The sequence below is a fragment of the Ascochyta rabiei genome, chromosome 4 (genome assembly GCF_004011695.2).
Source record: "Ascochyta rabiei chromosome 4, complete sequence".
NCBI classification, from domain to species: Eukaryota; Fungi; Ascomycota; class Dothideomycetes; order Pleosporales; family Didymellaceae; genus Ascochyta; species Ascochyta rabiei.
The window spans coordinates 2060176-2086553 of record NC_082408.1 but is presented as its reverse complement, the minus strand read 5'-3'; the positions used below and the strand labels follow the sequence as shown (position 1 = coordinate 2086553).

The 26378-nt window shown below is 53.5% G+C and overlaps 12 protein-coding genes across 14 annotated transcripts, besides 7 other annotated features; 3 read left to right on the top strand and 9 right to left on the bottom strand.

Moving 5' to 3' along the window:
• Nucleotides 1–130: 130 nt before the first annotated feature.
• EKO05_0003139 (uncharacterized protein) lies at nt 131–1290 on the top strand (the record flags this gene model as incomplete). Its single annotated transcript, XM_038937750.1, has 2 exons — nt 131–664; nt 715–1290. The coding sequence occupies 2 exons, from the start codon at nt 131–133 to the stop codon at nt 1288–1290; spliced, it is 1110 nt and encodes a 369-aa protein (XP_038801698.1).
• Nucleotides 1291–1374: 84 nt separating this feature from the next.
• EKO05_0003138 (uncharacterized protein) lies at nt 1375–3105 on the bottom strand (the record flags this gene model as incomplete). 2 transcript variants are annotated; one of them, XM_059636099.1, is made up of 8 exons in its annotated part: nt 1375–1467; nt 1519–2258; nt 2307–2665; nt 2717–2790; nt 2843–2868; nt 2916–2952; nt 3003–3016; nt 3063–3105. In XM_059636099.1, the coding sequence occupies 8 exons, from the start codon at nt 3103–3105 to the stop codon at nt 1375–1377; spliced, it is 1386 nt and encodes a 461-aa protein (XP_059492082.1). The 2 variants fall into 2 exon arrangements, with proteins under 2 accessions (XP_059492082.1, XP_059492081.1); XM_059636098.1 differs by having other exon boundaries at nt 2717–2868; nt 2936–3105.
• A 1428-nt stretch (nt 3106–4533) lies between these two features.
• On the bottom strand, nt 4534–6632 carry EKO05_0003137 (uncharacterized protein; the record flags this gene model as incomplete). The annotated part of the gene is made up of 2 exons (XM_038937867.1): nt 4534–6296; nt 6494–6632. 2 exons carry the CDS (start codon nt 6630–6632, stop codon nt 4534–4536), a joined length of 1902 nt encoding a protein of 633 aa, XP_038801696.1.
• A 574-nt stretch (nt 6633–7206) lies between these two features.
• EKO05_0003136 (uncharacterized protein) lies at nt 7207–8660 on the bottom strand (the record flags this gene model as incomplete). The annotated part of the gene is made up of 3 exons (XM_038937739.1): nt 7207–7391; nt 7440–8523; nt 8577–8660. 3 exons carry the CDS (start codon nt 8658–8660, stop codon nt 7207–7209), a joined length of 1353 nt encoding a protein of 450 aa, XP_038801695.1.
• Nucleotides 8661–9300: 640 nt separating this feature from the next.
• On the top strand, nt 9301–9989 carry EKO05_0003135 (uncharacterized protein; the record flags this gene model as incomplete). The annotated part of the gene is made up of 3 exons (XM_038938140.1): nt 9301–9399; nt 9444–9549; nt 9604–9989. 3 exons carry the CDS (start codon nt 9301–9303, stop codon nt 9987–9989), a joined length of 591 nt encoding a protein of 196 aa, XP_038801694.1.
• A 174-nt stretch (nt 9990–10163) lies between these two features.
• EKO05_0003134 (uncharacterized protein) lies at nt 10164–10585 on the bottom strand (the record flags this gene model as incomplete). Its single annotated transcript, XM_038937970.1, has 3 exons — nt 10164–10192; nt 10246–10498; nt 10547–10585. The coding sequence occupies 3 exons, from the start codon at nt 10583–10585 to the stop codon at nt 10164–10166; spliced, it is 321 nt and encodes a 106-aa protein (XP_038801693.1).
• A 147-nt stretch (nt 10586–10732) lies between these two features.
• Nucleotides 10733–12160, top strand: EKO05_0003133 (Ribonuclease III; the record flags this gene model as incomplete). The annotated part of the gene is made up of 1 exon (XM_038945217.1): nt 10733–12160. The coding sequence occupies one exon, from the start codon at nt 10733–10735 to the stop codon at nt 12158–12160; it is 1428 nt and encodes a 475-aa protein (XP_038801692.1).
• Nucleotides 10833–10904: a tandem repeat.
• Nucleotides 12161–15655: 3495 nt separating the features above from the next.
• EKO05_0003132 (uncharacterized protein) lies at nt 15656–17428 on the bottom strand (the record flags this gene model as incomplete). The annotated part of the gene is made up of 1 exon (XM_038945216.1): nt 15656–17428. One exon carries the CDS (start codon nt 17426–17428, stop codon nt 15656–15658), a length of 1773 nt encoding a protein of 590 aa, XP_038801690.1.
• Nucleotides 16778–16814: a tandem repeat.
• A 776-nt stretch (nt 17429–18204) lies between the features above and the next one.
• Nucleotides 18205–19277, bottom strand: EKO05_0003131 (uncharacterized protein; the record flags this gene model as incomplete). Its single annotated transcript, XM_038938090.1, has 2 exons — nt 18205–18972; nt 19020–19277. The coding sequence occupies 2 exons, from the start codon at nt 19275–19277 to the stop codon at nt 18205–18207; spliced, it is 1026 nt and encodes a 341-aa protein (XP_038801689.1).
• A 698-nt stretch (nt 19278–19975) lies between these two features.
• Nucleotides 19976–19998: a tandem repeat.
• Nucleotides 19999–20460: 462 nt separating this feature from the next.
• On the bottom strand, nt 20461–22167 carry EKO05_0003130 (Cell wall assembly regulator; the record flags this gene model as incomplete). 2 transcript variants are annotated; one of them, XM_059636097.1, is made up of 2 exons in its annotated part: nt 20461–22033; nt 22157–22167. In XM_059636097.1, 2 exons carry the CDS (start codon nt 22165–22167, stop codon nt 20461–20463), a joined length of 1584 nt encoding a protein of 527 aa, XP_059492080.1. The 2 variants fall into 2 exon arrangements, with proteins under 2 accessions (XP_059492080.1, XP_038801688.1); XM_038945215.2 differs by having other exon boundaries at nt 20461–22167.
• Nucleotides 22086–22143: a tandem repeat.
• A 326-nt stretch (nt 22168–22493) lies between the features above and the next one.
• Nucleotides 22494–23033, bottom strand: EKO05_0003129 (uncharacterized protein; the record flags this gene model as incomplete). The annotated part of the gene is made up of 1 exon (XM_038945214.1): nt 22494–23033. One exon carries the CDS (start codon nt 23031–23033, stop codon nt 22494–22496), a length of 540 nt encoding a protein of 179 aa, XP_038801687.1.
• Nucleotides 22516–22546: a tandem repeat.
• Nucleotides 22569–22686: a tandem repeat.
• Nucleotides 23034–23557: 524 nt separating the features above from the next.
• Nucleotides 23558–23574: a tandem repeat.
• Nucleotides 23575–23904: 330 nt separating this feature from the next.
• EKO05_0003128 (uncharacterized protein) lies at nt 23905–25910 on the bottom strand (the record flags this gene model as incomplete). Its single annotated transcript, XM_038938168.1, has 4 exons — nt 23905–24742; nt 24829–25325; nt 25469–25800; nt 25853–25910. 4 exons carry the CDS (start codon nt 25908–25910, stop codon nt 23905–23907), a joined length of 1725 nt encoding a protein of 574 aa, XP_038801686.1.
• Between the last annotated feature and the right edge of the window lie 468 nt (nt 25911–26378).

Genomic DNA, 26378 nt, shown 5'->3' with positions numbered 1-26378 from the left:
GTATCCACTTAGTCCAGAGCGCTTTACCCTTTCAAGGCTAGGCCAGGGACCCTGCATCCAGACTCCATCAAATTCACGCAGCACCGTCTCTTTTCTCCTTCAAAACAACAAATAGACATAACTGGCAAACATGCCGAACCCACCAGCTTCGAAGATATACCTCCGTCCACACCATGAACCAGGAAGGAAGCATGCAGCTCGAACATACATTATCTACTTCGTAACCGGCAACCCTGGCCTCATCGAATACTACCGCACGTTCTTGACGCATCTGTACGGTCTTTTAACTCGCAACACAGCGTCAAATCGCGATGTCGAATTCCAAGTCTACGGTCGTTCGCTCTCTGGTTTCGAGATGAAGACCCACGAAATCAATACAATGAAATGGCACAAAATTCCTCCTTACGGCCTCCAGGATCAGATTAGGCACGCGGAAGATGAGCTCACTGATCTGGTGGAAGACGTTTCAGATGACGGTCATCGGGATGTAAGAGTTATCGTCATGGGCCATTCTGTCGGAAGCTATATCGCTCTGGAGATCATTCGAAGGCTAAGGGCGCACGGCATGGCAGGAGAGGACTACGCAACACGGATCATTGGTGCTGTAGCACTGTTCCCTACCGTTATGGAGATAGCGAGGAGCGAGAGCGGACAGAAGGCTGCAGTAAGTACTTTGCTTTTATATGATCACGTGCTTCAGCTAACGGTACACAGCCCTTCCTGAAGAACTCGAATTTCGCCTTCTTCGCCTCCGTTGTGGCGAACTTCTTGACTCTCTTGATCCCGCTTTCACTACTGGCAACGCTCATCAAATCATTCCTTGGCTTCCCAGATGACGCCGCACACACCACAGCTTCCTTTATCAAATCGCCCCACGGCGTGCAGCAAGCGCTGCACATGGCCCGCGACGAGATGTTCCAAATCGACACAGACTTCTGGGACGACGACGTCTGGGGCGCAGCACACCCAACAGAGTATAAGCATGAGCGCGCGCACCTGCGCTTCTTGTTCGCAAAGAAGGACCACTGGGTCGCAGACGAGACTAGAGACAAGCTGATCCAGACCAGAGGGCGTCAGGCGGCAGCTGGTGTTCAGGAGGTTGATGGCTTCGGCGAGAACTGGAAGCCGATTATGGAGATTGACGAGAGGGAGGGGTTCCCACACGGTTTCTGTCTGCGCCATAGTGTGCCTGTTGCTGAAAAGGCTGCGACGTGGGTTGCGGATATTGTGTCCAAAGACACTGGGGTGTTCGAGGCGAAGAAGGAAGATGAACAGGGATGGACATGGTAGCTGATGACATTGCTAAGGTAGTTGGCGTAGAATCTTAGACATAGACAGCGGCTAAGGTTGCTTTATTCCAAGCAAAACCACAATCTAATCCTTCTTGCCCCAATCCATCGGTCTCTCGTTGATGTCTGTCACCTGCTCCGCGTCCTCGCTGGCCGCTTTTTGTGACTTCTTGTCCAGCTTGCCTTGCAGTTAGCTTCCACTCTACACAGCGTGAATATCACCACTTACCCATTGCACAGCAGCAGTGCAAGCAAAGAACGCAAACACAACCACAATTAAAGTAATGTACCCCTTCTGCCAATAAGGTGCATCAGTCGCAGGATACAGCGTAATACCCCAAAAGGTGTATAGAATCGACTGCACCATGCTCATGACGTAAAGAATGACCGAGCGCGAAGCATCATCGCCGCCGCGCTGACAGATGACACTCGCCCAGCCGTACAAGATGGGGTTCACAATGTACGAAGTGCCGGCGAGGTAGAACGCGAAAAAAGTCCCCGCAGTCGAGAGGTTTGGAACGAGCAGGAGAATAGCTACGAGTAGCTGTAATGTACCGGCGAGAATGACCATGGGTATGCGTTTGTTCGTCATGTCGATAACGTATCCGGCACCGATGTTTGAGACGATGGATACAGCTTGAATCCCAAGAGGGTACGTGGTAGTAGCGTACGAGGGGAACTTCTCGATGTTGGCTTTTATCCATAGTAGGAAGAGTCCCTGTAGCACAATGGCTTCAAGAGCACATCCAACAACTGAGTACAAAGTCAGGATGTAGAAGTTGGGTGAAGCGAACAGTCGCTTGCACAGTGACTTAATGCTGATGTCGTGGCCCCAGTTCTTCTTCGGCGGGAGACGGTCGATGGCAAGTTGAATCTCTTCTTTGCTGAGATACGGTGCGTTGGTAGATTCTGGCAGGTTGGGGAAGAAAGCTAGGCCAAAGATGCCAAATGGAATGCCCATTGCACCATCTGTCAGAGTATTAGCAGGGGAGTTCAGCGTAGGGAACTTGGACGTACTGATAATGAACACCCACTGCCAGCCCTGAAGTGCTGTCTGGTTGTGCAGCCCTGCATTCATAGCAGTCATCATGACTCCAGCGAACATACTGCCGATCTGGCCGATCGCAGTGAAGATAGCCGTCCGCTTGGCGATCTCCAGAGGCTTGTACCATGAGCCAAGGATGTAGATGGTGCCACTGTACAAACTTGACTCAAAGAATCCTTGAAGAAACCGCACTACACAGAGCTGTTCATACGTTCTGCATGCAGCACAACACATGGTCAAGCAAGACCAGACTAGAAGAGTGAACGGAAGCCAAAAGCGAGGGGCAATCTTCTGAATAATCAGGGCGTGTGGAATCTGGCCAACACAGGCACTATCGTTCATCAGAACTGGTTACTGGTATACACTTGGATGGGGGATGTACCCTGCAGTGAACATGGCAACCAAGATGCTGTATTGATTCCCTTCAAGATGAAGGGATTCTTTGAGTCCAGATACCTCAACCAGCAGTGTCAGTAGGGGCTTCAGTACGTATATCGACTCTGCATACATATGCATTTGCAAAGGCAGAACGATCTACAATTGTTAGTCTACAAAACGTAGCGCTGATTATTTGCGCTAACCCAGGTAGTTGAAGAAGTACGCTGCGCAGCAATACACCTGTCCACAAGTCAACACAGAGCTGACCCTGCATATCGCATATATCGCACCAGAATGAAGCAGTCTACAGCCTGTCAGTCACTGTTGCACATGTTGAACAATGTGCATACCAAGCTTGCGAACCAGTCGCTTCTCCACACTCGAGCCAGCCATGGTGCTCAGAGGGGTACTCAAACGAACGTAGCGATTCTGTGATGCAAACTCCATCGCTCATGGGCTTGGGAACCCAATGTCAACGGCTCGCTCCGAAGTGGAGCACTTCACCATGCGGGCACCATGCTGGGCGTTGGCGAGCCAATGATGACGCGTCCTTTGCTAAGCGGCCATTGCGTTCATGAAAATTGTCGCTGCGACCGCGGACTTGGCTCTTGGCTTTGAGTGTCGAAATCTCCTTCTCTATCAGTCGAAGACTTGTGGAGTTCTGGATGGCCTTATTGAGTGAGGGGTTGTGGAGCTGGGATGGAGCCGAATTTTGGAGAGACCCCGCTGGAGCTGCTGTGACGACCATCATCAACACTATTGTCCATACAACTGTCTGTGACCTGTTGCATACCATTGAGATGAAACATGTAGACGTTGCTCATAGTCAGTCTTGTAAGATGGCATGGAGTCATCAACTCAAAAACGTTTATGACCAAAGAGCAACGCACACGCCCGCAGGCAGCAGAGTTGAACCACAGCACCCTTCCACACCCTCTTACTCTCAACTTCCTCGCCTTAACACCGCATACTACTCACTGACAGCCCCTCCACAACGGCAGCCACATTCCCAAATCCCCACACCATCCACCCCACAACAGCACACACGCACACAATAATCTTCCTGCACGGCCGCGGCTCCAACGCCAGCGAATTCTGCAACGAAATCGTCGAGTCCCAAAACAGCGCCTCCCTATTCTTCCCCCAGCTTTTCCCCAGCATAAAATGGATATTCCCCTGCGCGCCGCTCCAACACGCCACTCTCGAAGATGAAGATCTGCACCAGTGGTTCGACGTGACGAGCATCCAGGACGCGCAAGCGAATCCTGAGATTCAGAGGCCGGAGCTTTGGAGTAGCGCAAGGCAGCTTGTGGAGATTGTTGAGGCTGAGGGGGAGGTTGTTGGTAAGAGGAGGGTTGTCCTGGCGGGTATCAGTCAAGGTTGTGCTACGGCTGTTTCACGATTCTTGCTACTGGGACTCGGGTTGGGGGGCTCTTTGGGCTGTGTGGGTGGTTGCCGTTGGCGGATGAGTTACAGCAGATTGCGCGCGTGAAGGAAGGGAGGAGGGAGGTGGGCGAGATGCCGGTTCTGCTGCAGCATTGTCGGGATGATGGGTTTGTGCCTATGGAGAACGGTGAATTTCTTAGGGATATGCTGCAAGAATTAGGGATGGGTGTGAAATGGGTGTGTTTTGAGGACGGCGGACACTGGTTGAATGAGCCGGAAGTGGTGGATAAGATAATGGGATTTGTTAATAGTATCATGAGAAATAGCTAAGTCATGCAATGCTGGAAACTCCGGCCTATCATCTTGTGTCGCACTCGGGCAAGGAGTCTGAAAGATATCAGGGCCACTTCCTGATAATTCGTTCCTCCATTTATTCTAGATAGTGATCTTTCCATCTCTCAGGGCCTGGAGGTCCTCCAGTGTAAACCGCACGTACGAGTTCGCACCCGGCTTGGCCCACAGTACCACATCCTCCTGGCCGTTCGTCACCTTTTCGCCGTACTTGTCGATATCGATGCCCTCCAACCTTAGCGGTCCTTTGTTCTGCTTCTGATTGTCCGTATTGGAGCCAACAAGGATAAGTCGCAGGAACACCGGCACCGCGTATCGCGGCAGCTTACTCCTACTGTATTCGAGCAAAGCCTTCCAGTCGAAGGTCTTTGCATCTACGCCATCTGCAAGACGTAATGCGACACAGCCTGCGCGGCCGTCGTGCTTGGGTACCAAAGTACCGTATACGATTGCCTCACCGATGCCTGGGTATTTCCCAATTGTCTCAGCAACCTCGGCGGTTGAGACGTTCTCTGATTTCCAACGATACGTATCGCCCAACCTGTCAAGGAAAAACCATCTCCCATCGTCGTCTCTCCTCAACGCATCTCCAGATCTGTAGTATAGGTCCCCCTTCTTGAATACGTCCCTTTCGAACTTCTTCTTCGTCGCAGAAGGGTTGTTGTAGTACCCCGCAAATGCCTCTTCACCAGGGACGCCGACCAGGATCTCTCCACCCTCATTGTACGAATTTCGCTTCACGAACCCAGTCTTCGGATCGCGCACCAACTCTCCCGTCTCAGCGTCAATCGAAACCGGAACGTACACATTCTTTAACGCTTGCCTAATAATCGCGCCATGGTGACCAACTGTCGTGTCTGTAAAAGGGCCCTTAGAGTGCACAACCATAGCCAGCACACCCTCTGTTGAGTTGAAAAACTCAATGACCTCAGGTACGTTGAACCGCTCCTTGAATCGCATCCATACATCCGGTCGCATGCCGTTCCCGTACATGCCGCGCAGTCTGTGATCGCGCTCGCGCGGGTGTGGAGGCGCCATGAGAAGGTATCTAGCGGCTTCACCGACGTAAACGAACATGGAGGAATTGCTGTCATGGATGTCGTCCCAGAAGCCGCTCGTGCTGAACTTCTTCCCAATCGCCACGCTCATACCGCCTGTGAGTGCAGCCATGGTGGCCAGTCCGCCCGTGCCGTGGAAGAGAGGCATGCAGCAGTACCAGCGGTCACCGTTGGGGCCGGCGGTTTGGTCGAAGGGTAGTTTGTCCGGGTTGCCGCGCTCGTGGTAGCGATTAATCATGAATTTACCGGCTTTGGGCAGGCCAGTTGTGCCACTCGTGTATAGCAGACAGCTTGGGTCGAAGCCGGATACATTCTTGCGATACTCATCTCCAGGGACATCTGTTCGGCCAGAGTAGATCCTTTGCAGCAGATTATTATCAACAGTGAATGGTGTGACTCCTAGCTCGCCTTCAATCTTTCCTCGAACCACCTCGAAGCGCTCTGCACACTCCGCATCTGCATCTACCAGCACTACCTTGACATTTGCAATCTTGAGGCAATGAATCATTGCGTCGCCCTTAAGATTGTAGTTCAACATGGCTGGTGCGCATCCTATACACCACAGACCCAGCCAGATGACGACGAAATCGGCTGAGTTTGTGAGATACGTGCCGACCATGTCGCCAGGCTTGACACCCTGCTCGAGGAAGAAACGTGCCCATTGTACGGCTTTGTCGTGGACTTCCTGCCAGGTGTATGTCTTTTCGCGGGACCAAATGCATAGCTCGTTTGCGTATTGTGGGACGTGGGGAGTAAAGGAATACCAGAGACATTGCCGTTTTGTCCGTACTACATGTCATTTGGATTAGCAGAGGCTCATATGCAGTCTGGTCTTCATTCTGTCTTCGAATTCGCCCGCAAAGCTCCGATAGGTTGTAGCTTTCAGAAAGCAAACCTCAGATTGGTCAATACTCTCTACAGTGTCGAATACCCCTACAATTGATACCCATTGGAGCGGAACCAAATTGAACTTGCAGTAGACATACCTAGCTCAGCATAATGCTTCTCAGCACCTTTTTTGAACTTCAACATCTGCAGGTCCTGTCCAATATGGTACTTTGCATTGATATATGCCGCAAGACTCGAAATCGCTGCCACGGAGGCAGCAGTTGCAGCGGCCGTCATTTTCGCTAGAAAAAAGTTCACCAGACTCAAGCTCGAAAGGCGGTCAAGAGTGACAAGAGGCGAGAAAGATGGGCAAAGTAGTGAGTAAACTGTACTTCACAATAAAGCAGCACAACGGAAAGAAGAAGCAGTAGGACCGATACAGTGTAGGACCAGGACAATTGATCTCGGAGTAGCTGCGATAGAGCTTCGGGGCTGGAAGCTAGAAAGATGCCGAGGTCGACGCCGTGCGGCACTAACGAATGCGGGGGTGCGTTAGGGCGTGGCGTTCTAGGGGCGGGAGTAGCTGGCCCCGAGGCTGGCATTGCATTGGAACAAAGGTTACTGGCTGCTGTGTTGAGCTTTTCGTTGTGGGCCATGAGTTCGAAGTAGAACGGAGACACAGATAAGAAAGAGATCTTATAACGTCAATTGAACGCCCCTGGGTATTCCCATGTCGACAGGTCTATGTACATATCCTACACTGGACTTCACATCTTCTATGATATCGTAGCCTGCGCCTTGTTCCTCGCGGACAGGATCGGCATCTGTGCTAACGTTTCGATTCTTGGTCCTACGTGCAACACAGCGTATGCTACGATGCGACCTTCTTGGGCTTCTTGCCAATGTTCTCCGTGCCGGGCGGTACTTTCAGGCCACCAAAGACGAGTGCGCATACGGCAACCATACCTGCGGCGCCAGTTGCGTATGCAGTTTCGCGTCCTGCCCACCAGTATAGTGAGCAGAAGATCAAAGGCCCGAGGGCGCGGCCAGCTTGTCCTATGCACTGTTAGTGTCCGATATGTGTATATGGCGCGAATGGCTTACCGAAACTCCTGTGGTTTCCTAGCTTATGTCCCCTCTCACCAGCACTCGCCTCGAAGCTGCTGAGACTGTTCAACCCTGTGACAACTGTTGCGCTGGTGACTGCAAGTAACGCCGCAGCGCCGTACAATGCGCCTTGGGTCTGCACTCGGCCCAGAATTGCAAACGCAATCGTGCAGGCTATGACGCCCATCTGCACGACCTTCAATGGGTGCATGCGCCTGACCACGGAACCCTGGAGCAGCGACGCCACGAGGCCAATGAAGCCGAGGAGACGGCCGGTGTCTTTGGCTTCGTAAGAGAAGAGGTCGTAGGTCATAAACGGCAGACTGAACTCCATGCCGCTGAAGAAGAGAATGAAGGTGAAGTGCGTGGCGTTGAGAAGGGTATGAGAGTTGGTTCGGACGTGCGATTTCGGCGCATCAGCCTTTGCGTGGCCGTTGGCTTTGCCGTTTGTGGTGGAAGTCGTCGCCGAGGGGAGGGTTTCTGGGAGGCAGAAGTACAAGTAGACAGACTCGGTCACGATCAGGAACAGCGAGAAACCAGCAGCCATGGCAAACGGGTTCTTGTCCATGACATGTAGAGTCGACAGGTATGCGCCCAGCGCTGGACCGAATGTGAAAGCGATGCTAAAGCACACGCCCACAAGCGCCATAGTCGCGCCTCGCTGGCTCTCGTCGCTGATGTCTGTTGCTATCGCCATGGCGAGCTGCACATTGCCCTCGCTCAGCCCTCCTACTATACGACTCGCGAGGAACGTGCGGAAGTCTGTGGCTGCGACCCAGAGCGCAACACTGAGCACGTTGCCGGCCATCGACCACAGCAAAGCTGTTCGTCTGCCATATTTGTCCGAGAGGGTTCCAATCACTGGTGAGGCAACAGCTTGGCACAGTGAGAAGAGAGATCCGAGCGCTCCGCCGAGCAGGACGATGTCGTAGCGAGAGACGATGGGTTTCGCAAACGAGTTCTTGTATGCATTCAGACCTGCGAGGATCTTCGAGAGGACCGTGTTCTGGTCGCCGGTCTCGTGATTGCGGTAGAACTCAAGGAGCTTGGGAAAGAGAGGGAGAATAAATGTGAAGGATATCTAAAGCTTGTGTCAGCGAGCGGCAATGGTGGTACGAAAGAGCAACGACGTACCAGGTCGAGTAACAGAGAAATGAACAACACCTTCAACACCTTTTTTCGAAGCGCCGGAGATACTGGTAACGCGTCTGCACCCATCCTGAAGTGTGCCTTGTATAGTATGCCGGGGGGGAAGTGAGCACCGAAGTTGACAGCGTGGAAGGCTACTGTCAGCTGAGTTTAAGTACTATATACTATAGTAGCGACCGGAAAGAGGGGAAGGACAACGAAGATCCCATAGGCTAGAAACAGACCAAGGTACAAGTGTGAACGAAGAACTGATGTCAAGCCAGCGGCGAACCACAAACTATAACGGGTCATCACGAAAGTATGGCCGCGCGAGTGGATGGTCATGAAACGAGGGTGGAGAGCCAATGATCGCCATGACCTGCTTGCGGCTGTCAGGCACCACAAGGTCTGTTTCAAGATGCATGTTTGCGCCGACGTGAGGCAGCTAAGGCCGATCCACCGAACCGCCTCAGGGCTATTGTTCCGAGCATTGCAGAAACAGTGTTGGTGCCTCTTCAGACGTGTTCGTTGTACGAAGTGGTGCGCGCGACTTGCTCGAAGGTGCTGCGGACGGAGCCGAGGCAATCCATCGAGCCTCACGTTGATCCCCGCCGTCAATCAAATCGTAACGCCGACCATGTCAGCCGCATGTAGCCACAAGCCCTAGGTGTCGAATGCAGCCCTCAATGCGACGCTTGAACAATCGCAGGTGCATCGAGCTTCAGAAACTATGACAGCAGATGAAAGCAAGAAGAAAGCCAGGGCGGCTGTACAAGCCATGTTCGATAGGTACGAGCTGCTGGCTTCGCAACGACCCAAAGGTCACGTCGTACGTAGTCAGATATCGAGTCAAACCGAAGTTAATCAAAACAGGACTTCGACAGCGAAGTGATGAAGAACATGAAGATAGTAGACGCTGGACCTGAAGGCTCGGCGGAGTTCGAGCTCTACATTGCGCCAAATTTCTCCAATCTAAACAGTATAGATCCGTTGCATGTCAAACAATCATCTTTTTGAACTGACATTTGGCTAGATGTCATGCACGGTGGCGCGGCAGGTGTTATATTCGACATGTCAACCACCACTGCTCTATGTCCTGTGGCCCGTCCAGGCTTCTGGGAATTCATGGGTGGCGTAACACGCTCGCTCAACATCTCCTACCTGAAAGCAGTGCCAATTGGCACCACAGTGCGGCTGGTGAGCAAGGTGGCCAGCGTTGGCAAGCAGATGGCCATGATTCGGGGTGAGATGACGAGTCTTGATGGGAAGACGACTTTCTGTACGGTTGAGCATCACAAAGTGAACGTTCCTGTGCTGCCGGAGCACTTGAGCGCAAGGATACCGTGGGACGACGAGTTCGAGAAAGAATGGGGTGTTGTGAAGGGCAAAACCGAGATAGGGCTGAAGAGTAAGATGTAGACCAACACAAGAGCCAAAAAAAAAAGGGCGCGTATTTCGTTGATTGAGACAGTCTTGAATCTGAATAACTGTACGGATCCGGCGCTTGCCATTCCAGATAAAACGCCGTCCAATGCCTTCTTATACAGTAGATGTACAGCGTCTTTCGTGATGGATATCTCGTGGCGCAAGTGCCTACTTCCTCTTGTTGAACTTCTTCGATTCTGCGGATAGTCAGCGCCCAAATCCTGAGCTCTGAGCCTTCCACAAGACGTACCGGCAGCCGTCCTCTTCTTCTTCGGCGTCGCTTTTCCTCGCGACCTCGCTACGTTCAGGTGTTCGAGCCAATCTTCCTCGTCCTCATCCAAGAGCTCGTTCTCAGGATACAGCGATCGCAGCTGGCTAATGACACCTATCCTCGGTGGGTAGTAGGAGGCGACTGAGGCACCCTTGAGGCGCTGGTGCATGATGTGTGAACCGATACGGACGCGCTCAGGGTTGTACGTGGTGTTGAAGACGCGGCATGACGCCTGTTGTGGTCAGAGAGAGGCTTACATTCGCTTGAGAGTGACATGTACCTTCATGAGGTCCAGGACTCGTGCTCGTGGGACCGCCATATCTGCGCAACGGTTGATGCCTTCGGTGGTGATGCGGAGTTGAATTCATCGAGGATCTGGCTTGGCAGGCGGACGCTAAAAATAAATGCGGACTGCCCATGTCACTTCTCGTCCAACAGCCCTCAACACTCCTCATACACACCCAACATGTCACAGAAACGTGGCGGTTCGTTCAATCACTACGACAGCCGGAATCAGTTCGACAAGCGCAGTCGCCCAAATCAGCCCTCGTTCAATTCTGCATCTTACAGCAACAGCAATAGCAACCGCGATGCCCGACAGCAGTACCCGCTGCAGCGCAGCCACGGCCACCAGCAACCTCGTGGCGGTGTCGGTGCTACCGTTCATGCCGAATTGTCTAAAGCAGACATGCAAACAGGGCTCGTAGCCTTGCTGGACCGATTGGTTGCCGATGAAACCAGACCTGACGCCGACCGCGATGTCCTACACCATGCAAGTGAGCTGCGAAGACTCCTTGCCCGCAAAGGCAACCCTGTTTCTGCAGCATCACGGCGCGAACTCGACGAGAAGCGGCCTGGGACAGCGCCCAAGGTCGAAATACCCGCATACGTCCACCGCAAAGTCCAAGAAGCCAAGGACCTTCCACCGCTCCCGCCCATCGACGAGCCCTACATACACGATGCAGTCTTCACGCACCGTTCTTTCATCGTTAAGAATGGCGAAAAGGGCACTTACACCGATCTCGACCTCGACTACGAACGTCTCGAATTTCTTGGCGACGCCTACATCGAGCTCATGGCCTCGCACGCGCTCTACAGTAGATTTCCCCACGTCGACGTGCCTCAGCTATGTTCTTGGCGAGAGCGCCTTGTAGAGAATTCCATGCTGGGCAAGTTCTCCGAAGCGTATGGATTTATGGATCGGCTACGGCACCACAGCCATTGGGACCGCAACTCAAAGGCATGGAAGAAAGTCGTTGCCGATATCTTCGAAGCCTACGTTGCCGGCATCGTTCTGGCCGACCCGCAGAATGGCTTCAACATTGCGGATGAGTGGCTCACAGAGCTCTGGGCGCCGCAATTACTCAGCTTTAAGGAGAAGATTATTGAAGACCCACATGCAAAGAACAAGCTTGCCGCGTTGATTGTTGTCAATGAAATCAGACTTGGATACCGCGAAGAGCGTCCCATGATATACGAGAAGGGCAGCAATCTGCAGAAGTATTTCATGGGGGTGTACCTGACGGGCTGGGGTTACCAGGATGAATGGCTCGGCAGCGGAGAGGGGCAGAACAAGGCCAACGCTTCCTCGGCGGCGGCAGCTGATGCCATCAAGAAAAACAGCAGCGTGATCCAGAACGCAGCAAAGCAGAAGGCCGAGCTTGTCGCGAAGAGGAGGGAAGAGAAGGCAAAGGTCGAAGCAGAGGTTGCTGCTAAGGTAGCTGATGAGGACAAGACAGTGTCGCTGCTAGCTGGCGAAGAGACAGACAAGAGTAAAAACAAGAAAAGGGAGAGAGATTCTGCAGATGCCGAGAAAACGTCCAAGAAGAAGCACAAGAGAGACAGGAAAGAGAAGCAGCAGAAGGACTCGACTGATGGCGAGTCGTTGGCGTAGGATTCTTTCGATTCACGTTTCGACAGATGCCACTATCTATTCACTCAGCACGACGCAACATCCGGCGTTTACAGCGGAGAGACGAACTCGACCTCGAAAATGAAGCTCGTTTCGGCAACGTTCCGGACCCAGCCGCTACATGTACTCATTTACCGTACCCTGCTCAAGAGCCGGACCAAAGAAAAATCTCATGTAGGTATGTAATGTATGAGAAGCTCCTACCACAACACCCAGACCGCATATCGTTGCACTCCATGATGCAGAAACAGGCTGCCGGAGCCTTGAACGGAAGCTCTTCATTGTGAGAGCTGACGTGCAAGACTCTCTGGTTGTCGCAGTACTATCAACCCTTGTGTGCAGCAAGACATTGATTGATACCGCTCTTTGTACAGTTCGAACCAAGTTACAATGCTCAAGACGGTGCTGTCAATTGATTTCAAGGTACAACCTTGGGCCTGCAGAGGAGATTCAGCTTTTTGAGCCCTTCGCAACTCGTTTGGAGTGTCTTTTTACTTGCGCACGACCATTGTTCTTTCACTCACACCAACGCTAGTCAACTAGTGCAATGCTTCGCTACCTGCATTCTACAGCAGACTTCCCCTTGCCTTTGCCATGTCGCAGCACCCACCGTGACAAAGTCTGTCGATTGGAGTGGCGTTCGTGGCTTCAGCTTGGCACTGCACTGCGGGCGGCTGTGCAACAGCCTCAGGCAAGGTCGAGATTCAGCCTTGGGCGCATGTAAGCACGCTACTGCCCCATCCCACGATGGGGTCATTACCTTTCCTTTCTCAATGCCATTCCGTGGGAATCGGATACCTGGTCCCAGAGTGCCCGAGTCTCGGTCCTCAATATCCGACTACATGCCACGAGGTCCACAACCGTCAGCTAATCGCGACACCGAAGCTCGCCGCGACGCCGGTGTGGTCGAGAATCAGGCTGCGAGAGCGCAAGGGCGGGATGTTGGCACGTTGGAACGAGGCAGGAGGTTCTTCTCCCGTCTCTTGCACTCGAACGATACTCCCGACGAGAACCATCGAGGCAACGAACAGACGCGCCACTCGTCTTCTGTGGGCTCGACGCCTCGATCAGACATACCGTTAGTCCAGGGGAGGGGAGTTGTACCAGGGTTGTCACGGCCGCTCACAGTCAAGCGTTTCCCCAGCGAGCCGGGGGACAGGCTGCTCGAGTCACCTCTTGGTCCTGAGTGTAGACGTGCCGCGTCTCCAGATGTCATTTCCCCTAAACGTTGAGGACAGCACTTGACATGAGACCAAAGTTCGACCAATATATCAACAGCCGCTTCGCAGGGGAAGCACTCTAGACTTGCAAGACGATATGTCTTCATTTAAAGACAAAAAAATTGTACATGATTCACCAAACGCGTCAGAACACAACGTCTTGTCGAGGAAATCCAGACGCCGCTTGACAATGCCCTTGCTGAAGCCCGGCGAGCAAATAAAGTGCTCTTCGGCAATGAAAAGGCGGACTACGAGTATGATTACAAGGGACGCAGCATTGAAGACGATTCGCAGCGGCAAGCTGAAGACATCCACAACCAAATGTCAAGCTATGACGATGACCAGGACTCAAATCTACTATCGAACGTACAGAGCTACCCTGCCGATGCGCAAATGCTGAGATCAGAAGTTGAGAAACATTGGCTGTCCACTCCGACTTTATCAAAAACTGATACTACTCCCCGCAAAACAATTGTTCGGTCTGGTCAGAAATCGCTGTCGGCTGAGTCATCCCCCTTCATCATACGATCGTGGTAAGCTGCCTTATCTCAACGAGACAGACGAATGCTTTCCCAGGCTTCCATCTCACAATGCTGACGGAAATCAAAATTAGAAATTGAGAAGCTCTGCATCATTCGATCATCAATACGAACAGAAACTCATTGGTGTCAGAGACCTATGCATCAAACCGTCAATACTAGAGGCCACAACGAAGATCAGCCTTGACCTACCCAGGTTTGCGCTGACGCCGACCACAGACATGGTAATCGATGAGGACAAAGAAGGTCAACAAGCACTAGAATCTACAGCGGGATCAGCTATCGGGCCCTCGGCGCTCTCAGTTGAACCACATGCAACGAACTCTAGTACAACCACGTCTAGACATGAGTCTAGACCAGCGTGTAGCATTGACAGCAATCCTGAGACCTATGGATGGGGCTATGAACACCTTGTACTTGGCTCGACAGATGAAGAGATGTTACAAGTCATCAACCATCTTGGGAAAGTATCACTGGGTTTCGTCGAAGAGGTTCGTTGCAGGAATAGCCAAGTTCCCACATTTGTTCGGAAGCGTGTCATGTTTCCTCCGTCTAACCGACAAGCTTTTTCCCATCTAATGGTCGTCCAAGAAGAAGCCAAGATATTGCGATCCTTAATACACCCCCACATCGTAACCTTGTTGGAATCATATGAGGATAACCTGAAGAGCTCTAGGCGGCGTTCGTATTGCTTGCTCATGTCTCCAGTTGGCGAAAACGATCTCGAGGCTTTTCTTGCCGTTACTGGAGACTGTGATGTTACGTCAGACGAGTTGATTCAATGGCGATCGCGTATACGCAACTGGATGTGTTGTCTCGCATCTGCGTTGCGATACATGCATGCCAGTGGGATTCGCCACCAAGACAGCAAGCCGTCGAACATCATCCAAAAAGGGAACCAAGTCTTTTTCACCGACTTTAGCTCTTCGGCAACATTCAGGACCGGTCACATTACATCAACTGAGAACCCGGCACGCTCGACCTGCAGGTACGGCGCCCCGGAAGCCACCTCAGACCGAGGCAAGCACGGCCGTTCCACAGACATCTTCGCCCTCGGCTGTATGTTTCCTGATATTTTGAGTGTCGCGGAAGGTAGAACAGTGCACGATTTCCAGTACCTCCACCGCCACGACGACAAGCTTGCGGTACCAGATACAGGACGTGCTCGCCAGGCCCTCAGCTACAGCGAGAAAGTTCCTCAAATTAACGAGTGGTTCAATGACTCGCCTATTTTCAAGGCATGTATCTCTCCGATGCTGCACGCAGAAAGGGGAAGGAGGCCGGCGACGGCTGAAGTCCTGCAGAGTCTTGTGTTGAACAATAGTGGTGATCGTAATTGCATCTGCCTACGCGATGGATTAGTTTGAGTCGAGCACGAAAGGCAAGCACAAAACGAAGCACAAAACAGAGGGTAGACACAAAACACGGAATTTCGATGCCCTTCTTTGAGCACCCTATTGCAACACACAGTCACACAACTCGTCGCTGGGAACGCAATAGTCCAGTGCTATGAGGCCGCCTTCAACATCGTCAAACCCCTGCTAAACGGAGAGTCGTGAAAGAGAAACCGGCTAATGCTAATGTGAGGAACGCAAGCTTTTTTAAGAGAAGTCTAGAGTGAAAAATTGCGAGTAGTAACCATGGGTTCTTGGCCTCAATTCAACAGTCAGCAACACCAGCTCCTCCTCATGTCTAGAAGAATAACTTTCACGTCACACTCACCGCCCGTAGGCTTCCTCGACAAACCAATCCCACTCTTGCTTCAATCCACCAACCCTCCTAGGACTCGCGATCCGCCTCCCCTCAAACTCCAAAAGTCCCACGCCGGGTACTCCATATAACGCTCCCATCAGCGTCCTCTCTTGCCCGTCAAAACGAATATCCCCTGTGCAATCCCTGCCAAAACTCAACCCCCCTGTCTCCTCGTTGCGGATGCGCCACCCAAGGCTGTGTGTGTCTGCGATGGTGTCGTACGTTGGGCCGGGGTCGATTTTCATCACGCCGTTGAGGGGCGACCAGTGGAAGCTCGCCCACCAGATCCCTGTCGCTTCGTCTGTGAAGAGGGCAAGCCTGAGCGGGGTATCTTGAGAAGAGGCTTCTTCGACGTCAGGGGCGGTGATGTGGTAAGTGCCGCTGAGGTAGATGTCGTCTTGCGTAGCGGTGGAAGATGCAGGGACCGATGGCTTCAGCTTCTGGCTCTTTGCGCGCGGCTTCTTGGAGGGGACGTCGCGCATCGCAGTCGGCATCTGGCTCCATTCTGCACGCATTTGGTCGAGAACCGGCGTGCCCTGGGGCGTCTGATGACCAAGCGGTCGCGGCCGTGCGAACGGTATCGCACATCCGCGGAACTGGCATGGTTTTTCTCTGAAGAAATCGTGGAACTCTCCGCGTATCGTCGATGCAGAGTCGAAGAAGATCCTGCCTGTGCCGTCGCCGTCTTCGTTGCCGTAGGCATAGTGTGCGCGCCATTTGAACGGCACTCCGACGGCCTTGTTGATTCTTTTCGGCTGACGCTGCAGAATTAGTATCCCTCCAAAGGCGCCCCATTTGAACCTGCTCCACCACTCCTCCTCTGTGGCTGAGAAGGCGAGGTAGAACTCGTCGATGGAGTCTTGGTTCCATTCTGACTCGGCATCGGGACAGGAAATGCGGTAAGGGCACGGATGAGGTGCGTTTGGAGGACGGGTGTGGGCGAGATGATCCTCGTCGAAGAATTTCCACGCGTCGTGGGCAACGATCTTCCGGCGTGGGGCTGGCCAGGGTTCTTCTTCTGGTTGCGGAGGCTTTTGAGAAGCTGCAGGTTTTGCAGATGTACTCGTTGAAACGGGTGAGGAGATGGTCTTCTCGGTCGTGCTTCTCGCTTTTGTCTTCTTGCTTGGTCCAGATGGACTGGCGGCGTCGCGTTTCCGCTTAGTCGTCAAAGACGTCGGCGTTACGGAAGTGACAGGAGTAGTCCCAGATGTTTTCTTGCCTGGTACTTTCTTACTCTTCGCAGCTGAGCTCTCCTTCTCGACCAATGAACTTGCCTTACCCGCAGAGTTCCTCGCCTCTGCAGCCAGAGCCCCAGACTTCTCCAGCTTCGGCACTCCGCCCTCCTTGGCAGCTCTCTTCAACCTCCTATTCCCAGCCTCCCACTCCTTCTTCACCTCCCCCTCAAGTTTTTGGATCCAGCCCGGAACCTCCAACCGCCCCTCATTCAGCGCACTCAGCAGCCGCACCTTGGCCGCGTTCTTATCCTTGGTAGCCGTAAGTCCATAGTGCAGCAGCTGCGCGGTCCAAAAATGCCACGGCCGGTCCTTCATCACTTCAGCGTCCTCTGACGCCTTCGGTTTCTTGGCTTTGCCTTTGCCTTTCACTGCTTCGGGGCGCAGGAGTGCTGTTAGCTCCCCGAGGCTGGCGCGCGGGTGGTGGTTATCATGTCCCGCGTCTGCATACAAGACGGAGCTATACAGGAATCTGTCGCGGCGGGCCGGCGGTGCGAAGGTCGCCATGGTGGCTAGTGTGGTGGATGGTTGGTCGTTCGCTTCACGGAGGTAGCGGGAATTGGGGTGGTCGCGTTCTGGGCGAGGGGTTGCTCGGGGACGCCTCGGCCTGCACGGGGAAATGGCGCGAACTCACGTGCGATGTGCTTCACTGGTACACATTCTGTAGGATTTCGCAGATAGTCTCATACGGGAAAGCTCATTCTTATTGAGTGATTTCTTGAGCGGGAACACCTTACTTCGCAACACTAAGCTACAACACAACAACGCAGATAGGATTTCTAGATAGAGTTGTATTATCTCTTAATAGTTTTCTTCGAAGTATTCATTTAGATGTGTTGAGCTTCTTCGCGTATTCAAAATTCTGCTATGACGCTTCATACCTTCAAGGGTATAAAGAAGAGCAGCAATGAAGAGTTGCGCTGTAGGAACTCCTGCTCTCAACTATCTCTCTGTACCTCGAGCAACTTTCTTTCCATATCCACTAACAAGGATATCACCATTATCAGCCATGGATCCACGGCGCGCTTAGGGTTTCGAACTGCACTGTGTGTAGATCAGTGTCAACGCAGTAGAGCACCACTGAGAAAGCGCTGCAGCAGTGGAGAATAGTTGGAGAATAGTAGGAGACTAGAGTCTTCTAGTTGGAATGGAGGAAATTAAATAGTATTGCAGCGATGCTCTACGTACGTATAAATCAGACACGAGACTCCTGAATGGCTCGCAAGCAATGCGCTGCTCTTTCCTCCCAAACTTTAAGTTCATTTGAATCCTCCCTGAAGCTACTATCCAATCGAAGGGATATACTGAGACCACTGTGGTACCTTGTAGACATCAGCTGGCACTGCTCTAAGGCCGGCGAACATCTCCACCATCATGTAGAGGCGGCAGAGAATGTACAGACCAGCAAGGATATATCCTGGCCAGTCTGCCCGTTCTCCAAAGATCCGGTCAAATGCATAAACCATCAGAGGTATCGCGACGCATGCGATGCTGCTTCCTCTCCAAAGCCAGCGTTCCGTCTCGGTAGGGAAGTGGAACTGCCATCCTACAAGATGCAGAGCCCCGAGTGTCAGCGCCCCACCAACTCCCAATATGAAAGGCAGCTCTGAATTCAACATCTCCAGATCATATCGAAAACCTAGCCTGCTGACAGGCTCTCTAGTCTCTAGCAGTGGCTTCTTCGACTCAAGGACTGTAGGCTTACGAACGTCGAACGGCTTTGCCCACCACGCAGCATACGTAACAAAAGAGCAAGAAATGATTCCTAAAGTGAACAGCTCCAATGTCGTTGTGGATAGCTGTTGAGCGGCACGGCCGGCGACCTGCAACGCAAACCAAATGGCCTGGACCAAAGCTAGGGATTTTAAAACCCAGTCCGCCTTGCTTCGATCCAGAATCTCTGCTTCTGTGGTATCGGGCCAGGGTAGTACATCCGCGTGGAATAGCTTCATTAGCTTTTTGGGCGACAGGTGGATCACCCTGCCATTGGCCTTCACAGCAAAACCCCCCATGAGCAGATAATGGCACTTTGCGAGGGTCCACCCAGGTGACTTTGCGATAGTCAGCTTATGCATACAACAGTATTTTGAGAGATTACCTCTCTCTGCACTGCACGTGCGTTAAGGAAGTCCTGTGCAGCCACGACACAGAACCATTCGGGCACAACCAAGACGACCATAAGATATCGAGAACGACGCCATAGTGTCTTCCAGGCTTTATCCGTCTCCGCTGGAAGATTGGGATGTACGACATTCCAGGTACAAAGGAAGATAGTAACAAGACAACTCCAGATAAGGCCGATGGTGCCTCGTCCTTGAGGCTCAGGAACCCAGCCAACGATACTGGTAGTGTTCATGGCGAAAGAACGAAAGAAGAAAGAGGAGAAGGCGGTAACAAAAACCAACAAGGGCGAAAAGACCGAAGTAAACAGCAGCTTTTAAACCCCCACGACGATGCAGCGAGGCTGAGTTCTCAGCCTTGGGCGCCGTCTGAACGAAGCAGGCAAGACGTGACGCCTACATCCATGATTGGACTCGCAGCACGCATGCAGCAGCCACAAAGCCCCAGCACGGGCGCTGCGCCCAACTTGCACGTCATGCCTCGTCCAAGCCACTGCTGAGCTTCATCTAGAATCTTGATCAGAACGGTGAACAAGGGTGCAAGCGCGGATGTACTTGGGCTGAGTTGCAAGCAAACTGGTGCGCAGGGCGGGCGAGGCGAAAGGAAGGGTATGGGCGTTGATGTGGGTGTGTGGGTGTGAGAGGAGAGATGAAGAGAGGTGGAGGAAGACGCACAGGGAAAGACCAGAACAGCGATGGTAGTCACGACGGTCAGAGTGGAAGGAAGCAGCTGGACCCCGCTACGCCAACCCAAGCACATGCCTCACGTATCGCACACACGACGGCTTCATTCGAACGTGTTGATTTCATCCTACGTATCCGCCATCCAGGCACATCTCACCAAAGGTCCTACAGCCACACGCCCGTTCCTCGCATTAACCACCCAGTCCACAGATTGGCATTGCGTGAGCTATCAAAGCCCGCGCAGCGCCTCAGAAAAGAAGAAGAAGAAGAAGAGCACCATCGAATCAAACCGGAGCTCCAAACCAACAACCAAACCATGCTGTGCCACGACTATGCTAATGCTCAGAACATGGGAACGATCACTGCCATTGCTGTTGCGTAGGTGGCAGCTGAGAAGTAAAACGAGTAGGTGTTGTACAAAAAGGTGCAGATAGGGGCTAGAGGATGAGCAGAGGAAGGTGGCAGGTGCGCTGATCCTGGGTTGTCTAAGAAGGAAAAGGGTTCGTGATACATCCGTTTCGCGAGGCGAAGCTCGGAGTGAGGTGTCTTTTGCAAGACACGTGTGCAGTAAGATTACGCCGACCGTTGTATCGAGATGTGAGAAATATGGCTATCGTAGTGCCTGACTCTTCCAAGCAGTGGATAAGTGTGTGCGCCTGAAAGCTGGTCATGGTATCCAGTGGTGCTTGTGTTGATCAAAGGGAAAGTCGTTGCGTGTGCGGTAGCGCGTCGTCACTATATCTCGACCGTCTTCAAGTCTGCAGTCTCCGCGATGGGGCTCTTCAACGAAGCGGGCTTTGTCTTTTCTTCTGAGCCCTCCTTCTTGTTCTCCTTGTCACTGCTCAGGCTGGCGCGTACAGGAAAGTCATCGCTCGGCCTCGGGGTGTCGACTGAGATGAGCTTGTCCGCGGAGGTAGCAGTCTTCGCATCGAGGTCGGTGTGCACGCGAATGGGCTGTGCATTCTCTTCGGCGACTCTGGCGAGGGGGCTCGATAGCTTGCCTCGCGGGCTGACACCCTTCTGCTTTGTCGACAAACGGTGAGGGCTGCGACCACGATCTTGAGGGCCGATGACAGGGCTGTGGTAGGGACTGCTGGCGGTGGAGCTGGGCACGACACTTCCTGGAGCGTTGGGGTTGATGCGCAGGCCGCTGTTTGGTCGTCGCTTGTTCACTGGCCTTCGGCCATACTTCTGGTCGCACCGCCAACGCAGGATCTCGAGGTATGGTGGCTCGACGTTCTGCTTCTTGAAAGTAAGGAGCTTGAGCTCGCCGCTTTCCTCGTCGATGTGGACGTCGTTCGAGGCCATGTCGTCGGCAATCATGGCAACGAGGGCAGCCCATGAGCGCGCAACGACAAACTTGCAGTCGTAGTCTCGCCCAAAGATGATGATCTGACCCCATGTTCCCGTGGGACCAGGAGCAAGATCGGTAGCGAGGTAGTTGCCTCCCCAGTCGCGAGCAAGGGGAATCCAGGCAGGGTGTGCGTAAGCCTTCTGGATAGCGTTTGGTGGCTGCGAGTCCTGGCGAGCCTGCAAGTCTTGTCGCCAAAGCGGGTTGCCGGTCGTCTGGGGCTGGGCGATGGGGGCGGCTGTAGAAGAGCCAGCAAAGGCCTTGACAGGGATTTGGGGCGATCGGTAATCAGGCTTGGAGGTGAGGTACTCTTCAGCGACCTTGCGCCAGTTCTTCCACTCCATGACAATCTCCTCGCAGTCGAGCAACATCAGGCCAAACAGCACACCAGTGGGCAGGCCACCACGCTCCTGACCGTCGTGGACCTGCAACGACTCGCGGATGTCCATCGGAAGGGTTGCGTCGAGGTCGTGCTCCAGCTCGTTGACGTCGTTTGCGGTGGCGCCCTCGCAGATGTTGTCGAAGAGCTCCTCGTAGTGGTCCTCCACCCAGCGGTCAATGCGCTTCCACGAGTGCGAGACGGGCGGCGGGGGAGGTAGGCCCTCGTTGAAGTTCTGCATCTGGATCTCGCCGTTGGGGCCCTTGTCGAACGTGTCTGCGTCGGCCGTGGCCTGGCGGCTCAGTGAACCGCGCATTCCAGGCGAGTAGGGGGAGCTCGGCGACATGGGGCCCTTGGGCGAGCCAATGAAGCCGTTGCTGGTCGCAATGTCGTCGTGTGCGTACGAGGAGGAGAGGTCGACGCGCGAGTCGACGCCGCTCGTGGCAATGGAGGTGAGGGCGCTGTGACGGCTCTGCGGGATGGGAATGTGGCGCCCGGTGCGGTAGGGGGAGTCGTGCGAGGCATGGCGGTCGTTGGACGTCATTGTGTGCCAGAACGACTGGAAGAAGGAGCCGACGCTGTGCGCAGTCAGTATGAGGGGGGTGTCCAGAACAGCGATTCTGCGCCTGAGCAGGAGCAGGAGCAGGAGCAGGTGCAGGTGCAGGCGCAGGCGCAGGTGCAGGTGCAGAAGCATGTCTTACGATTGTGCCATGGTGTCGACGGAGAAAGGGAGCGCTGGGAAGGGTCCAGGTGCGGGTGCGCTCTGCGCTGGGGTGGTGCGAAGGGAAGATGCGCCAGAGAGCGTGGTGGGTGCAAAAGGAGGAGCAGAGCGAGGTCCGCTTGATCGGTCGGTGGTCAGAGACAGCTGCGTGGCTTTCAGGGTCGAATTGCAGGAGAGGGTGCCAGCAGGCAAGAGCGCTGGCCTAGGAGTTAGGGGCCGCCAAGCTTGGACCCGCTTTGATATGCTTGTGCTTGTCCACAAATCCAGGTGCAAATGCCTCACGTCGGTTGGTCTGGACAGTTGTGCTGCCGTGCAGGTCAAGGGCTGTGGTGGAGCTTGGTGAGCGTGAGTGTGAGCGTGAGTGTGAGTGAACGTAAGCGTGGCAGGGTGACGATGGTGATGGTGATGGTGATGGTGATGGTGATGGTGATGGTGATGGTGATGGTGATGGTGATGGTGATGGTGATGGTGATGGTGATGGTGATGGTGATGATGATGGTGATGGTGATGACGATGTCGTCTTGTTGCTTCGGCTGGCTGACTATGTTATGGGTGTTTTCCCGGGGATGCGATGCGTTACGTGCTGTTGCTATCAACACCCGCCGGCCTGCTGGACATGCGGACTTGCAAGTGCTTGCTTCCATTCCCGACCACCAACACCGGCTATGAATAGCCAGATCAGCCACGCTCCTCTCGCCCTCTGTTGATTGCCGCGATTGCTTGTCCTCATGGCTGCCAGTTGCCCTCCTGCGCCCGCCGACCGCAGCGCGCTTCAGGAGCGGGCCATCTGCGCTTTCACCGCCTGTCGTTCCTGTTTCTGTTCTGCATTTTCGTCCAACCACAGCGCCCACTACCATGTTTCATCAGCGCGACGAACCAGGGTCGTGGCTGCATCTGCCACCGCTCGAGGGGGCGTCATGTTTCTGAAAGCCTCCCGCGCCAGTAGAGGCGCACCTGCGACTGCCATTCGATCGCTTGCTGATGGCTGGCTGTCTAGCGTTTGCGTCACTGGAGCGGACACGCTCACACCAAGACCCCATGCATGTGCCAGGCCTGATGCTCGCCGCCCATTACCGCAAGGTTGCCGCTCGTCAGTCGAACGTTTTCAAGCCTGCCACCCTGCATCTTCGCTCTAGATCGGCAGGTGACGCGGCCGACTACCGTCCGCTGCTATGGTGCTATGGTTGCAAATTCGTGCACTCTGAAGCATGCACATCGTCTAGCTCGTGTCTCACAGATCGTCTGCAGCTGTTTGATGTGGTGACACCGCCGAATGAACTTTGTTTGTCCCGTGCTACGCATGTCGATATGTACCCTGCCAAGCGGTGCCTCTTAGGCAGCCTGTCAGAATAAAGCTTGCTGCCAAACAAAACACTGCTGTCCCCCCCCCCCCCCCCCGGGTGGCGGGCATGAGGCGACTTGTATTTTTAGTGCCCCAACGCCTCTGCTGTCGCCACAACACCACACTACAACGACCCAAGCTAGAATAGGGCCACACTGCCATTTGGCGCAATGCCTGTCCAAGCTGTCGTCGATCTAGACATTTCGTCATGGGCGCGCTAATTACCCCAGACTCTGATCCGCAGCTGCGTGGGCCAGATACGAGGTGATCTGCCCTCGATGCTTGCGTCTGAATACGAGGCGCGCTGGCACAAGCCTGTGGCTGGACGCTTGGTTTCTTGCCTGTGTGGCCTAGCGCCACCTGTTTGACTCTTGGAGTAGCGGGCATCAACATGACTTGCCCAGGAATTGATGTAGCTCTTCCTGCAGCGGCAGTACAATGCCCTCCGCGGCGGCTTGCAAGAAGTCGGAATCCTGCAGGCTGACCCCAGGGTCGCTGAAGCATCGCAAGCAATGCCTGACCGCATTCAAGAACGCAGCGGACAGCTCATCCTGCGACTCTTCTGCCCATTGGTGCGCCATAGCGCATAGCAACCATGAATTCTGGTGAAGCGTCGGGTTGCAAGTACCGTGCTCAGTCTCCTGATACTTCTCTGCAGTTGTCCCAAAGTACAGCTCCAGAAGTGTGACTGCAAGCGCGAGCAGAACAGTGTTCTTGTTCTGAAAGGTGAGAGCCTTCGTCTTAACAGTCACGCTGTCTACAGGCTCAATCGCTGTTGGTGCCAGATAGGGATGCTCAATATCGAGCAAGTCAGAGATAGCTGAGCTCGGATGGAACCTAATATCCTTAGCAGCCCACTGATTCGTGAGCCATGGTGTCGAGTTGAGGTAGAGTACGCTGGACGCTAATGTTAACGCTAAGCTATATCGCTCCTTCTTGCTCAATTTAGCGCGCCTTCCATTCACTGTCGGGCGCCGGTCTAGGAGGTCTTCAAGACTGACCAGATCCGAGGGGGGAGTCAGCTTCTCTGATGCATCAATGGTGTAAACACCTCGCAGCTTCTTCTTCGTGTCAAGAGATAAACCTATGCGAGACGTGGTGGTTTGAAGCTGCTGTATTGATGCACATAGATCCTTCACTTCTTGCATTGATTGTGATGGATCAGCTACAGGATCGCTAAGGGAATACGGTGGCGGCGAGCTGAAAGAAACGCTCTTCGTCATGCTGGTCGAGTCAGTAAACTTAGCGATCATGGAGGCATTCAGATGCTCTTCACTCGTCAAACTACATTCGATGGGAACTTTACTTACCGAGCCTTTGGCAAAGACACTGGACTGAGGCTTGCATCATCCTCTTCGATATTGATCTCTGCAGCTTGCCATGCCCACGGTACGTCGGCGCCAGCGGCAAGTGAAGAGAATGACACCGTGAAGCACGTCCTGTTGGGATTGAATGTCTTCATGCCAGACGCGTAGAGGTTTCCTCTAGCTTCCAACCGAAGACTCGTCCGGTGCGTAGTCTTACAGGAGCAAGACCAACGTAGAGACGTGTGCACATTCCTAGCGTATCCTTGCATACGCTGCAGACGAGTAGCAAACGACGGCTTAGCAGCTTTGCGATACGTCTCGATCTTTTCGCTCTTCTCGGTGAATCGTTCAAGCTCCCGGTTGCAATCGTTTAACTCCTCAAGCAGCGCCTTGATGGTCTTTTTACTCATGCCAAACCGGATCCGCTTCGTGAGCTCGAACTTATCGTGCCCCTTCTTGGGATTCGCTGCAAGGAGGGCCTCGAGGTCGTTGCGTTTTAACTGCTGGAATGTGAGCGTAACGCAAGGGAAGACTACCAGCCATTGCCCATGTTACTGGGCCCAAGAAAGAAGAGCCGATCACCACAAGAACCACATAGGTACATCAATATGTCTTCTTTCCGCCCACCATCACGTGTACGCACCTCGTTTGCACGATCCAGGTCCAGCTTACTTGCAATCTGCTTCGTGATGCGCTCGATATCCCCAATTGTGCCTTGGTATGCATGGTAAGATTCTTGAAGCCTATCCTGAAGCTTCATCGCCATGTCTTTGTCCTTCCAGAGCTGTGACGATCCCGGGTCGGTCATCATTTCCGCCAACTCGACATCGGCGGTTATAGGCTCGAGGAGGATGCGGATCGTCTGAGAGTAGTGGACGTGCTGGTTACGAAGCTTTCGAATGCATTGCGGAAGTTCCTTGTCCCAGCGCATAAAGCTTTTGATAGGGTCGAGGCCTTCATTATAAGACTCAATACCTGCGCGCTTGTTAACCCAGATCTTGCGGCTTATACCAAGAGTCAAACGCACCTTGTATAAGCAGAGGCAAGCACCCGAGCACGAGGCCAGCTATTTCGATACCAGACATCTTCGTGTGCTTTCAGTTCCATGCAGAACACGCGCCACGATGAAGACTGTGGCATGGTGAGCTGCTGGTGTTGAGGAGAATGTCCGCGCGGAGCGGGGCTTGAGTCGAAACGGACTCGACTCATTGCAGTACGCACCGGCTTACCCAGTCCTTGGCTTGTCCAAGGCTTTATTCACAGCACCTCAAGCCACCAGACAACTATCCGTAGGGACATGACAGCAATGCCTAAATTCAGACTCCCAGAGCTCGTCGTGATCTCCAGCTCAGCCTCATCCCAACCAAAATCGGACTAGTCTCTGGAGGTGGGCTGCGCGATCATCAACAATGCGTCAATTGCGACACCTTTGCGGTATAGGCAGCAAACAATGTCAGACACATATCCATATTCTTCGAAGTTATAGAAGGTACTCAATGCTGATCTGCAGAACGCTCATGACCTGATGGAACACCACGAGACCACAGCGATTT